At 39.1% G+C, this 14,865-nt stretch overlaps 1 protein-coding gene across 15 annotated transcripts in view; it reads right to left on the minus strand.

Moving 5' to 3' along the window:
* Positions 1-14,865, minus strand: part of DST (dystonin) — a 469,472-nt gene that overhangs the window by 169,819 nt on the left and 284,788 nt on the right. For all 15 annotated transcript variants that reach the window (XM_082731256.1, XM_082731255.1, XM_082731253.1 and 12 more), the window contains 3 exons: positions 3,892-4,004; positions 3,690-3,796; positions 932-1,051 (listed from right to left, as the gene is read on the minus strand). In XM_082731256.1, the coding sequence (XP_082587382.1) occupies positions 932-1,051; positions 3,690-3,796; positions 3,892-4,004 (340 nt within the window). The remainder of the gene's footprint in view (positions 1-931; positions 1,052-3,689; positions 3,797-3,891; positions 4,005-14,865) is intronic.

Raw genomic sequence — 14,865 nt, forward strand, 5'->3', positions numbered from 1 at the left:
TGTTAATATTCACATTATCAGTTTCTTGAAATAAAGCAGACTACTTTGTTATTAAAAGTCCAAATATATAAAATGAGACAATATTCTTCAGTAAGTGTACATGTCTATAATTCTTTAATATTTCTATGATGTCTTTGCATCAAAGAGGTGGACCTGTTTTTAGGCAGTAGCAAATGTTTTTATTAAACGATTTCATTTATACTGGAAGTCACATTCATACTTTTACTCCATGGTGAAATAGAGTTTATATCTCTTGCTACACAAAATGAAGCCTCTGAAGCAGTTTTTAACAGGGTTCAACCACAGGCACATTCCCAACCACTGTTAAACTTGTCCCAGCTTCCCAGAGACCCCCCTGCCACGGCTGTCTATCTGGTTAGGCTCCAGCCCTCCCCATGCACCAAGAACACTTTGGCAATGTCAGTTTCAGGGTCTCTCAAATTGTATCTTATCACTCTCAACAATTCAAAGCTAAGGGACTATAAATCTCTAAGATGTTGCTGTTATTAAATTTTGATTATTAACATTTACCTCTGTTTTCTCTGAGTAGGAGATGAATAAATTTAAAAATTGCTTATTTACTAGTGGCTTGCCAAGGGCAATTTTTCTTGAACTCCTGGAATTATTGAATTATGATAACATTATTTAGAAGTTTAATAATCAGGGCACCTGGGTGCCTCAGTTGGTTAAGCATCTGACTCCTGATTTTGGCTCAGGTTATGATGTCAGGGTCATTGGATCGAGCCCCACATCCAACTCCATGCTTAGCGCAGTCTGCTTAAAATTTTCTCTTTCCCTCTGCACCCCCTTCCCACTCACATGCTCTCTCTCCCTCTAAAAGAAAATAAATAAAATAAAGCAAAATAAAAATATATTTCTTTAAAGTTTAATAATCAACTCAATCCTTTGTAACTTCTACAGTGACACAGACCTTTAGTTCCACAGGATTATTAGGAAATGTTCTCTCAGACATTGTGGTGACATGGTGTCTAATCCACTGAATGAGGTAGTTCACCATATTCTGGTATTCAATCCATTTGACTTCAACATCCTAAAACAATAAAATGACAGAAAAGATCCATATCTGCAGATAATAACAGTCATATCTAACACAACTTAGTCAAAGGTCATTCTGTGAATTTCTGTGTCTTTCAGCAGAACAGTCAGAACCAGCTCAACGTCTTCTCACTCTCTACCCAGTCCCACATAAACAGCTTGAAAAAACATGCACGCAAACATTTGACAATGAAGAGTAGCCTAATGAGTGCTACTTCTGATCCAGAGATAGTGGCTACCTGGGGCACTGTGTGAAGAAGGCTTCTAAGGCTGCATTCAAATGCAGCAGGGAAGAACACTGTGATCATTTTGGGGTGTTTTCTGGGCACCCAGGAAGAGGGAGTAATAGCGTAGACAAGCCAGGTTAGCTGCCATTGTGTAGATCTAAATCCACTGTCTATCTGAAACCCAAAGATCTATATAGAATGTAGGAAAGTAGGTAGGAATGAAAACTATAGGAAATGTATATGATAGGATTACTCATTAAACAAACTTTAAAAATGGAGTAAACTGGAAGGCTGTCACCTGCTATGTTCAATTAAGTATCTGATGAGTGTTTATTATGTTCAAAGCATTGTGCTAAGTGTTACAGTAAGAATTTAATACTTTAAGAAATAATACCTTTTACCAAAGAGTCACTGTCTAAATGGGGAGGCAAGAGAGTTGTAATATAAACAGCTAATCAAAATGAAAAGCAGTATTTAATTAAGTGTTGAAATACCTGAAAGAGGTAATACACACTAAGGGTTGAGATAATAATTGGGTGAGCATAGATGTGCCTCAAAAAGGTCACCAAAGGATTCTCAGGAAAGGTAGTCCCTGAGCAGTTCTGCAACAACCACTAAGTAATTCTTTGGTGGGCAGGGGGTGGGGTGGAGGAGGGAAGATAAAACATAGGGAGTCCCGAGTGAGTCACAAGTCACAACTCTGAACTAGATAGAAATGCCTGGACTACAAGCAGTCTGTGTTGAAAGACTAAAGCTAAAAAAGTAGGTAAGCAAATTAATATATACAGAATTTTTTTAAAAGACTTTATTTATTTGAGAGAGAGAGAAAGAAAGAGATCATGAGCAGGGGCAGGCAGAGGGAGAAGCAGGCTCTCTCTGAGCAGGGAGCCCGATGCAGAACTCAACCCCAGGCCCCTGGGATCATGACCTGAACTGAAAGCAGAGGCTTAACTGACTGCGCCACGCAGGGGTCCCAGCATACGCAGAATTTTAAATGTCGGAAGGACTAGACTGGATTTCACCTTACAAGTCAATATGTAATCAATGAAAATTTCCAAGCTAAAGACAAAAGGTTTTAGGAAGATCAATTTGATGACAATGTGCAGTACTGCTGGGAATGGGATGAGATGGAGATGGAAAGTATCAAAGAGCTGTCATCCTAGTCCAAGTGTGAAGGGGTAAGAGTTAGGAACAGGGTGAAGGGAATGAGAAGGCAAGACAAGGAACGGCTGCAAGAAACCCTCTCAAGCAACATTTGACACTGACTTGTTGGCAGACATCACAGCAGGGGATGAGCATGGAGCAGGTTACTCAGGGATCAGGAGAGGATAAAGCCCTGAGAGGAAGAACAAAATGAAGAGAATGGAAATAATTCTAGAAACAAGAGCACACAGAGGTGAGAAAGAGACTGAAATGAGAGCTCACCAAGATGAATTCCAGAATCTTCAAAGTAAAATAGAAAAATAAAAAAGAAGAAGAAGAAGAAGAAATCTGAGAGAAGAGGAGAAGCCCAGGGTAAAGGGGTTCATCCTCAAATTCATAACCCTGCAGGGTTTCCTGTTCTCTTCCAGAAATGCCTAAGTACATGTTCATAAAACCACTACAACACGCATGGTTGAACTGAATCACACAAATCTTTGGGAAACAGTGGGCAAATGAGGAGCCCGAAACCCCCTATACTAGACACTCCACCCTGCTTACTAAGTAGCTCTGGTAGTTTGGCAAAGTCAAATAACCTTCCTCTAAATATCGTCTTTAAATCGGAGAAAGAATTCCTAGCCAAGTTATTTCATGAAATGATGAGAGTCAATAACATTGAAAGTGATTTCAGAAGTTGAGAAATTCTACAGACACAGAACGATTATCAAACACTGCCAATGTAAAACAGCAGCAGGTTAAAAATGAGAAACTCCAAAATTCGGTGGTTTAGAGCTTTCATTAATAAATGAAAAGAATATGTATGGCCTACTTTATTTATGACAAAGAACAAATTTTTTTTGAGTTATGCTTTAATTAAAATGGTGGAATAGTGTCATGAAAATGCAGACAGGGCTGGCTTATTAAATAGCATTTTAACTCAAATTCTTTAAAGAATATTTGATATTGGAGTACCTGGGTAGCTCAGTTGGTGAAGTGTCTGCCTTTGGCTCAATTCATAATCCCAAGCGCCTGGGATTGAGTCCCATGTGGGGCTCCCTGCTCAGAACGGAGCCTGCCTGCTTCTCCCTCTGCCCCTCCCCCTGCTTGTGCTCCCTCCCTCTCTTTCTCTCCCAAATAAATAAACAAAATCTTTTTTTAAAAAAAGAATACTTGATATTTAAATACTGTAAAAAGCTTTATCAAAGAATTCAGTCAACTGGTCATTACTGAATTAGCAGCTTCTAGGATGGAAAAACCAATACTCACATTTGCACCAATACCTTCGCCACCTTCAGGGACTTTGGGAAATGCATCATAGAGAGATGACACGTAAGTTATTACTGATTTTTCATCAGGTGAGGAGACATCAACATCTATAAGCAGCAACATAAAATTATTTCAAATGTTGATAGATTCCTTTTAATCAGACTCTCATGTCAATCTATACCTAGTTAGGACAACAGCTCACCTTCAGGATCCAGAAGTCTTATAACACCAATTTTTTCTGCTACATAAAAAGCGTGCTCTAAATTTGCAAGGTTGCTTTGAACAGCAACAGTATTCATGTCTATCAGGTCCGGCCTAGGAAAAAATTCACCATAATTAATTAAGTTTTCTCACATGCGAATTCAACATTACACTTACATGTTGACCTATTTACATAACATTTCCGCAAATACTAATATTAAGCCTGGGTTGAAATACAGAGACTTTCACCAAGTATTTAACATTGCTGACTTCTCTCAGAAACTCATGGATGCCAAAACCAAGTACAGGGAGGAAACTGTAAAAATTAGAATGTGTATGATTTTTTACAAAGTCTATGAACTCCTCCTCATCAAATATATATGAGTATCTGTCCGCTTCAACCTATGTAAGCTCCACTATTCCCACAGCATCCTTCCAATCCAACTAGAATCCTATGTTTCTCCCCAAACACGAAGGTTTATGCTTTAGTTCAATGCCACATTAGTGGCATCCACCATCCAATGGACAGGATGCCCTTTCCTGTCACTGTTGTCCTCTCACTATTCACTCATCTTTAGAAGCAGAGATCAAGCTCCACCTCCTTCATGAAGCCCTCACTAATCTTCTCCAACCTCATTTTTCTTTCTGTTCCTTGAATTCCTTACACTTCTGGGCCTATGCTCATCAATTTGACATTTAGAAGAACCACATACTTCCCTGCCCTATTAATTCACTGTTTAATGTGCATGCATATCTTGCTTTTCACCTCTCAGTCAGCAAGAACTACGTAATAATAAACTTTCGTATTTTATCCTTCTGCTGAGACAGAGTGGTACAGAATTAGCAGACAGTATATATCTATAGATAAATTGGTAAGCAGGTTAGTTAATTCTGAGTCATAAATGAAAGACTAATATAAGCACTAGTTTGTATTTTCCCACGATTGCATATGAGCATGCCTGTGTACACGCATGTGTGCATACACACACACACACATTGTCATATGCCAGACTTCAACTCTTCCTAATTTGTGAGACTCCCGTGATACTCTAAACTATGGGGATACTTTAAAGCTAGCTCTGTTTATATACAAGATTGGAAGACTTCCCGAGTACTCCTTGTAGAGAAAGAGGCAAAGCAGTTGGTTGGAAAATTAACACAATGCCAAAAGCCAGTCAGAAAACATTCCTCTCAAAGACAAAGCATTAAAAGAATGCAAAAACAGATGTAGAAATTGTAAAACTCAAAAAGAGTGGTCCCCACCCCAAAATCACTGAGTAAGAACCCGCTCATCAAGTTCTAAGGACAGCTCTCAACAAAGTCCACAGACATTCTGGTTTGCTCAAAACAATCATTTGGGAACTGCACAGGAATGGGAGGACTCTGAGATCGTGGGGGAGGACTGACATGTAAATTATTTTGAATACTACTTGGAAAGCTGTTCACAGAAAAAACTCTTTGAAAATATATTGTCAATTTTAGGAAGGTATGCAGCAAGTTGTAGTCTTCTTTTATCTGCTGAGAAAGCAGACCTCCAAAGTAATCTACTTATAGTTTTATAGCACTTTGAAAACTGTGCATACCTTGAGACCTAACTACCATGACCTACCTACCTATTCCTGGGAAATTATTAGGAAATTTGTTAATGTTTTTCACAGGCACCAATATGATCAATTAAAAGTGATCCTGCATTTATTATAGGACCAGTAAATCTACTGACAGCAATAGAGGTAAATGACTTATCTCTAAAAACAATGTTTTTATTCACACAGAAGCATTCTGAAGAATCTGCCCACCTCAAGATTACTAAACAGGTGAATATAAGTCTAGACAAAAACAAATGCCTGAAGTTCAAAAAACTGTTCTGCTTCCGTAAAGTTCACACATTTTGAAGAAATAAAATCCAGCCTTTCTGAGTTTATCAAACCTCCCAACAAGAAAGGGCTCGTTGTTGTAAGAACCCTGCCATTAGCAAGAACGTAAACACTGAGTAATCCCAGAGGGAATGAATAAAGTCATTGAAGAATCAAGTTTTTGACTAAGAGAATAAAACATAAAACTTCCTTCAGCATGACATAGTCCTTTCAGCACAAAGGCAGTTGTATAATACACTGAGTATGGATAAGTCACCTCTTTTATCGTGACATTTAACACTTTAGTGGAGCAAAAACTGAAGTGGTGTTCCTCTGTAACACAGGAGACAAAAGTCAGCAAAAGGGGGAAAAAAAGAAAAACTGTAAAACCACCATGAAAAACTGACAGCCTGAAAGCTTTCAAAATTCTGTCCCTCCTTGAGCTCACATCCTAGGCCTTCAGTCATGCTCTGTCTTCCAATCTGCCTTTCCATTCTGTGTCCGGAGCTTCTGGGAGAGGCTTGTGCTGTGACATGTCTCTACGTTCTTTCCTCCTTACAGTCTCACTGAGATCATATCACCTTTAAAAACTTCAGCTACTGTGAAGTGTGTAAACCTGGCGATTCACAGACCTGTACCCCTGGGGATAAAAATATATGTTTATAAAAAATTAAAAAATTTTAAAAAAAGAAAAACTTCAGCTACTTTCTACCTACAGAAGGTTTATATTTTCTTTCAAAAGCTTTTATTTCAGTTTAAGATCTCCTTTTTGTGGAACTTTAATAGGAAATTTCATTCCCATTTTTAGGTCTGACTAACCAAAGTCTACCATGTGGCAAACATGTACAAGGCGGCACCCAGGTTTCTGTAATGCATTAATCATTCTAATTTCCCTATTTTCTGCAAACCTGTCAAAATCATATATTGTAACACCCTGCCACTGAAAGTAATATATATTAGTCTTCTATGGGAAAAGGGTCATCCTAACTCTTAACTTGTGTTACTATTCTACGATAACATAAGCTTTCCTGAATGACTCAATCTTCACATGTAACAATTTTTTTTTAAAGATTTTATTTATTTATTTGACAGAGATCACAAGTAGGCAGAGAGGCAGGCAGAGAGAGAGGGGGAAGCAGGCTCCCTGCTGAGCAGAGAGCCCGATGTGGGGCTCGATCTCAGGACCCTGGGATCATGACCTGAGCCGAAGGCAGAGGCTTTAACCCACTGAGCCACCCAGGCGCCCTGTAACAATTTTTTTAAACCTACATCTATATCCTATGTTTCTTGCATAAATGATTAAAAACAGCTTACAGAGAAAAACACAAGAAGATACCACAAATTCTATGGTGCAAGTATAAAACTAGGATAAGGTAGGTCATAAGACAAAACGAAAAGCCAGGCCAGAAAGTGCAAACTACTTATAAGCATACTTAATGCCCTTATTTCAAAAATATAGGGCCAAGGGGCACCTGGGTGACTCAGTGGGTTAGGGCCTCTGCCTTCAGTTCAGGTCATGGTCCCAGGGTCCTGGGATCGAGCCCTGCATCGAGCTCTCTGCTCAGCAGGGAACCTGTGCTGCCTGCCTCTCTGCCTACTTGTGATCTCTCTGTCAAATAAATAAATAAAATCTATATATATATATAGATTTTATATATATGGCCAAAAGGTATTAAAGTGGCTATTGCCATAATACAAAATAATTTTGGATAAAAGTAATGTTTATCTTTCATACAACACCCATGTTAAGAGTATTCTCTCTAGACAGGTATGTGCTAAGGTGAGTGCTGTGAAGTATATAAACCTGGCAATTCACAGACCTGTACCCCTGTGGATAAAAATATATTATTTGTTTATAAAAAATAAAAATTAAAAAAAAAAGAGTATTCTCACTACACAAAAAAATATAAAATAGACTACAAAAACACACGCATATACAAAACCACATACACATACACATGTATAATGGATATGTATGGATAGGTATGTATGCATTTATGTACAGATTTATAGTATGTATATGTTTATATATATCTGTATCTTATGTATATGTATATATACATTATGCATGCATATGTATAGTATAGGCGTACCTCATACAGATAGGTATGTATGTGGATATATATTATTTATTAACAGATATTAATATATTTTATATATGTTACCACCCACACTGACAGCCAAACTAACAGAACATGAAAACTGTAGATAGGATTCTGAGAGAAAATTTGACATATACAGTGTTATAAATGGCTGAAGATTAGCACAAGAAACTACCTAAGACTTCCACATTTCATCATGCTAACACTGAAATGTTCAACTACAAGGAACTACAAGGAATATGAAACAACATCAAAATACCTGGAAAGAACGTACTTAGAAATGGCCTTTGGAACACACCTGAGGGGACACTGATAAAAGTTAGCTAAGAGAAGAATGCATTAGTGCAGATACAAGAATAACAAATTCTGAACCAAAAATGTGATAATGGCTGAAAGGACAGGTCTAATATCAATAGTCAATGTCCAAATCGGGATTTTTTTCAAAGTATGCAAAATTTATTTAAATTCACAGAGTTTATTTGGTTGTGTTGGCTCTCGATGGACACTCAATAATTATTTATCATATGGATACAGACCCAAGTTCTGGCTACCCAGGATCTAAACCCTCTTCCTGTGTTTGAGAAATTTTCCGTTTTAGGAATCATGAGAGAAAGAGAGGAGCAGAGACCATTTCCCAGAACAAAACAAAAAGACATCAGGTTTTCTTTTTGTCTCTTTCCTTTGCTCAAGAAATAAATGCCCACTACATATCTTGCCCCCACACATGACACTGGCTAATCAACTCACATTCTTCCCATAAGACCTGGTTTTCTCTGTTCCCAAATGCTGTCTACTATCTTTATTTGTGTATTTACTACAATTTGTTACAACTATGCACGTGTCTATCTCTCACAATGAACAGTGGACTGCCTGAAGGCATAGTCTGTTTTTATCTATGTTTATAGCTTCAATATCTAGTATAATGCTCAGCACATGAATGTTTGAGAGATGGTTAAATAATAAAGAAATAAAAGAGCTTTGAGAGCTGGAAGGTACCATCTGATACCACTGATTCAAATTCCTAGAGATATTTTCCATCCCAGGTTTGCACCTTTCCTTTCCTTTTCATTAATTTCTACGGACAAAGCTACCGCCTATAGCTTCCAATCAGGATTCCAAATCCTTGCAAAAATCCACATAGAATAGGACACGATGTCATAGCTTCTCCATGAACTAAACACACATCCTCCTGAGGTTTCCTAAAGGCCTTTCTCTGCTGAAAACAATCTGGAAAACAGGCATGCACTGAAAACAACCAACAAGGGATATCATAAAGTTTCAAAAAGCGTACGTTACCGCTTCTAGGTGTGACTCCTCCCTTCTAATGCTCCCATATGCCCTCAGCTTCAGCAGCTGGTTAAGTTGCCAGTTGGAATGACTTATAAAATAACAATAAACAACTGGGATTAATATGTAACAATAACTACTATGTGGCAGGCAATGCAGTGAAGCCTTCAAAGGCATTATCTCACTCTTCTCAACAAGGAGATGATACAACTTAAACAGGAACACAGTCTGACAAGGGACAGTTGGGATTCAAGCCCCAGTGTGTCTCAACACACAGCCTGGGCAATTCATTATACTATGCTGGCATTATAAACTGAAAACAGGCACCCTGAAGCTGCAAATTCAAGATAAAGAAAACACCGAAGGATGTATGCTTCTCCTGGTGGGGAGGATGATCCTGATCATAGTAATACAACCACAAGGGAGTGTGTATGTGTGTCAGTGTGTACCCACATACTCTGGAAAACAAACTGTGAGTAATGGGATATAGTTCCAGACTGTTACCACAACAGTACTCACCCATATATATGACACCAATGTTTCCCACACTTTGCGTGGTTTTAGGTCCCTAATCCAGACTGAGAGAATATAGGGGGAGGCCTGGTCATCCATACTTTAACAAGGTTCTCCCCTACCCCAGGTGATTTTTTTCAGACAAGTCTGGGAACTAAATCATCTTAAAACTCCTCTTGTCTCTAATATAGCTTTCATTTTCTTTCAAAATTATCCATATTCTGTTCTGGCAAAAAAGAAAGAAAGGAAAGGAAAAGAAAAGAAAAATCCACCATACTATCAGATAACTATGTATCAAGACCAAGACAAAGCTGACACACACACAATCATGCCTACTGCCTTAGATTCTCACTACAATACAGCAAACCTTTTCCCTCTTGTCCTGTACTGATTCTTATTGCTTAAATCTAGAGGAAAAGAACCCATTCAGGATTAGGGGAGGATGGAGACACATTTCACAGCGGCCTAACCCTGGACTACACTGTAAAATGATGAAGTTTAGAAAAGACTGCATTTGGTATCAGAGTTTTTTAATCAAAATCAAAACCACGTAAACTTTGTGATTTGAGATAGCTGATCATTTGAAAGGACACTGAGCAACAGTTTTACTTCTCAAGTGAAAAGAGAGAGAGAGAAAGTAGAACGATGGCTGCCAGCAGTTTAGGAAAAGGGGAAGAGTTCTGCGGATGGATGGTGGTGATGTACAATGTATTAACAATGTATTAACATACCAAATGGTAAATGTTATGTTATGCATTATTTTCCCACAGTTTTTCAGATGTTAAAAAATTTTTAGGGGCGCCTGGGTGGCTCAGTGGGTTAAAGCCTCTGCCTTCGGCTCGGGTCATGGTCCCAGAGTACTGGGATCGAGCCCCGCATGGGGCTCTCCGCTCTGCAGGGAGCCTGCTAACTCCTCTCTCTCTCCCTGCCTGCCTCTCTGCCTACTTGTGATCTCTGTCTGTCAAATAAATAAATAAAATCTTTAAAAAAAATTTTTTTTAGAAGACAATTTTTACATAGCTGAGAGAAAAGGCTCTACTGAGGTAGAAAAAAGTGACAGGGCTGTGATTCAGATGTCTGGTAATTAAGTCCTAACTTCCTCTCTGAATTGTGAACACACATCCAGAAACCTATGTCTCAATTCCCTTCTACAAAAAGTGAAAATCAGGAATCAGAGAAAATCAGGAACTACAAGAATCACCTAGAATTCCAGTTATCCCTTAGGGAGTATCTCGAGGTGTGTGGGGGTGAAGGAAGGGCATCTGGGCTGCCATAGCCATGAGGTCTTAAGAAGCCACTTGATTTGCCCAAAGTCTCAAGAGAAGATTCATGTGAAAGTACTTGTGAAATAAATACACATACATGGGTGATTGAAAAGCATTCACTGGCATGTAAAGAACAATGTAATGAAAATGTCAGAAAAGGCCTCACTTGGTGCTCTAGTATGCTATTATAAGTAATTCTTTCCAGTCAACAAACTAGCAAGTTCATTCATTCACTCAATATTTAATAAGGATCTACTATGCGCTGGGAAGTGAGGCATTAAGAATTTAAACACTGTGTCTACCGAGAGCTCAGAATTCCAGAGAGAGTTCAAGAGTAAACCAGGAGAAAACCTGGCGGAAAGAGCACCCAGGCAGAGGGGAAAAGCGTGTATGTGCTCATGCCTGAAGGGTGTGTGAGAACAGGACCACTGCAGGGGAAGGGAGCCCTGAGCAGGACAAATGGTAAGAGACAGCTGGATGGATGAGGAGCCAGGACGATGCAGAATCTCATGAACTTGTTCAAAGATGCTGAGTGTTCTTCTAGGAACTACGGAAAACCAGTGAGATGCATTAAGGAGGATTACAGGAAACTAAACGATCAGATCTGAGGTGGAAGAAATCTCAAGGGGTGAAAGTATTCCCAGAGAATCCAGGTAGGGGAACCAGAGTGGCTTGCGAAAGAATGTGGCAGCGGCAGAGGGAAGTTCACAGGCCAGGTGCTATCTAGGAGGTCAAATCCACAGACCCGATGGGTGAGGGCACAAATGAGAGTCAACTCAGAGAGCACAGAAGGTCAGCAGGCAACCCTGAAAAACTCCCGACATGTACTGGCCTCGTGGTTGAGTCTGCAGATGTAGCCGAGCGGAACAGCCATTGAGACAGGAAGGATACCAGGCCAGTGAAGGGTCATAAAAGCTGAAGAAAAAGAATAGGGTTTCAAGAAGAAAAGAATGGACAGTAGGGTCAAAGACTGAGAAGAAAAAGGAGGCCTGAGAAATGTCCACTGGATTTAGCCACACGGAAGTCATCCATGACCTCAGAAGATTTTGGGTGAATTATGGGGCCAGGGGCCACATTAGAGTTGGGTGAGGAATAAACACGGAGTGAAGAAATGAATATGGAAGTACAGACAACTCTTTCAAGAAGTCTGGCCTTTAAGGAAAGGAATGATGTGAGGCAGTAGATGGAAAAAAGCAGAGTTAAGAGAGAAGCTTTGTTTGCTGTCTTATGAGCAAAGAGGCTTTGGGGTGCTTAAAATCGAAGGAGAAAGATTTGTTGGGACAGAACAGCTTAATGTAACAAGAAAGAAGGTGTCTGAGGCAATGGCACAGCTGGGATCCAGAGCACAGGAGGAAGGGTACAGGCCTTGGATGGGGGAGAGGGGATTCATTGCTTTATCAAACCAGAGCAAAAAGGACCAGGAAAGATGCAAATGAAGGCAGCTTGGTGTCTTTGGCAGCAAAAAGAAAGATGTTTCACTAGCTGGCTTCAGTACTGCCTGAGAGCTGGAGTACAGATCACCCGTTGCCAGGGAGGGAGGAAAAGGCAGTGTGAGGGAGAGTAGGAGTGAGTTAACATGAGTAGAAAAAGACTGCTGGTCGGAACCATTAGAAGCTGGTCATCATGGTGTCACAGTTGAAACGAATCTTTTCTGATTATATAACTAGTACATACTTGGCAGCATGCAAGAAACTGAAAGGGATTCTGTGGAAGTTAAAATTTAAAAAAAATAAAAAATAAAACAAAAAAAACTCCATTTACCTAGAAATCAGTCTTAGAACAACCTCTGTACTCCAGAACACCACGCACCTCCCCACACACCAAGCAAGAAGCCAGGTGTGTCACTCAACATTTGTTCTTCGATAGATCACCCAGTAACAATACGCATTAAAATGCCTCACTGATCCTATGACAGTAGAGCAGTTGCCATAACAAATTCCTGTAGATGACTGTCGGGATTAATCATGTTCAGGCTTAGCACGTTCTTACTGTTCTTATTGGTGCAAAAAGCCTCTCACCTTGGCCCCCTCCCCTCGGCGGGGAAAAAAAAGACCTGTAATATGGTCTTCGCCTCTCCCCAGCAAATAAATGTGAGCGTGTAAGAGATCCACCCACAGTTTCATAAATGGGTGTAGATATTCCTTTATGCTCATATTTGGGCACGTATTGTTGAAAGAAACAAAGCCAGGAAGGTAATTTTTCCTTTTCTCAAAACTAGATGCCTCAATTTATTTCAAATTTTCTTCCTACTTTTTTCTACAGAATGACTCTCTACCAACAAAACAGACAGCAAAGAATGAAAAATACCATGATACAGCAAGTTTCTAACATTGGAAATTAAAAGATCCCTAATGAATTACAAGTCTCAGTTTACAGAGAAAAATTAACACCATAACAGCCTCATACACTTTAACAAATACAGAGAACAGTACTGATACTGATAGACAAGTAATTGTTTCTATACCTACATTTTAGTGAACTTCAGTAAACCTTAGTCACTAGGGGATAAATATCTCCCCAAAAGGGGATAACAAAGAGATAGACCTCTCAAAGAAAAAGAGATGGATAGCAGACATGTTGGCTGCTCCTGCAACATAAGGGAAATCTGAGTGTTAGAGAAGGGTAAGAGAATGCCGACAGGAGCCCGGAGAAAAAGCATATGTCAGGTTTCCAAGGAAAGGGAGTCTTCCATCAAAACCCAGTTCCTCTTGCACTGTACGGTCACGTGTCCTGTTCTGAGTGGGTCAGCAGCAGCACATAGGGAGGAAAGGAACCTGACATTTATTACACACGTCCTAAATCTCTGACACTGTGACAGGCATCTTCTCCTATGTTATGTGATATGTTCTGATATGTTATCTCAAGATACCCCTCACTGCTGGCATTCTAACTTCTTTTTTTTTTTTTTTTTAAGATTTTACTTATTTATTTGACAGAGAGAAATCACAAGTAGACGGAGAGGCAGGCAGAGAGAGAGAGAGAGGGAAGCAGGCTCCCTGCTGAGCAGAGAGCCCGATGCGGGACTTGATCCCAGGACCCCAAGATCATGACCTGAGCCGAAGGCAGCGGCTTAACCCACTGCGCCACCCAGGTGCCCCTGGCATTCTAACTTCTTAAATAATCATATCACTCTGAAATCTGCCAACTTATTTGATCATTTTCCCTCTAAATTCCTAACACATACATGCTTAGACTAATAGCTCACACACCAAATAAACAGAAACACAAGTCTGCCATTTTAGCTCTGGCACATAGCTGAAAATCTAAAAAAAATAAAATAAAATAAAAATAAAAACAATTTAATGCTTAAAAGCTTAAAAAATTATGAATAAGATGATAAATGTTAAAAGAACAGAAAAAAATGAATGGGATTTAGATCTGCTAGACTGCAATTGAAAAAGAAAGGGAATGTTTCTCAAAGGCATCATGGAGGTGAAACAGTACAAAAGGAGTAGTTTCAATGCTGTTCTTCTCACAGACAATTCAGATATGGGTCTTAAAATTTTAAATGTATTATCCTTTGACCTAGAAATTCTACTTCTAGGACCTTATTAAAACAACACATTCACACATCTACACAAAGAAACATACAAAGCCCAATACTTTTTAATAGCAAAGAACATAATGTCCATCAATACGATGCTATTAAATAAATTATGTTACAGCCATACATTAGAATACACTGCAGTATTTTAAAAGAATAAGGGAAACCTATTTCTGCTCGTATGGAAAGATATCCAAAATAAATTGAGAAAGAAAAATGCAAAATAACATATATGCCATTATCTCAAATGTGTTTTAGAGAAGATTATAGCAATGCTCAAGATTAGGTACTTATGTAAGTCATACCTCAGCAGAGTTGACCCTTCCCTCCCACCACCACAAAAAAAAAAAAAAAAAAAAAAGTGATGATATATGTGCAGAAAATTTCTGGAAGAATATCAAAGAAGCTGAA

The sequence above is a fragment of the Mustela nivalis genome (assembly GCF_964662115.1).
Source record: "Mustela nivalis genome assembly, chromosome: 5".
Taxonomy (NCBI): domain Eukaryota; kingdom Metazoa; phylum Chordata; class Mammalia; order Carnivora; family Mustelidae; genus Mustela; species Mustela nivalis.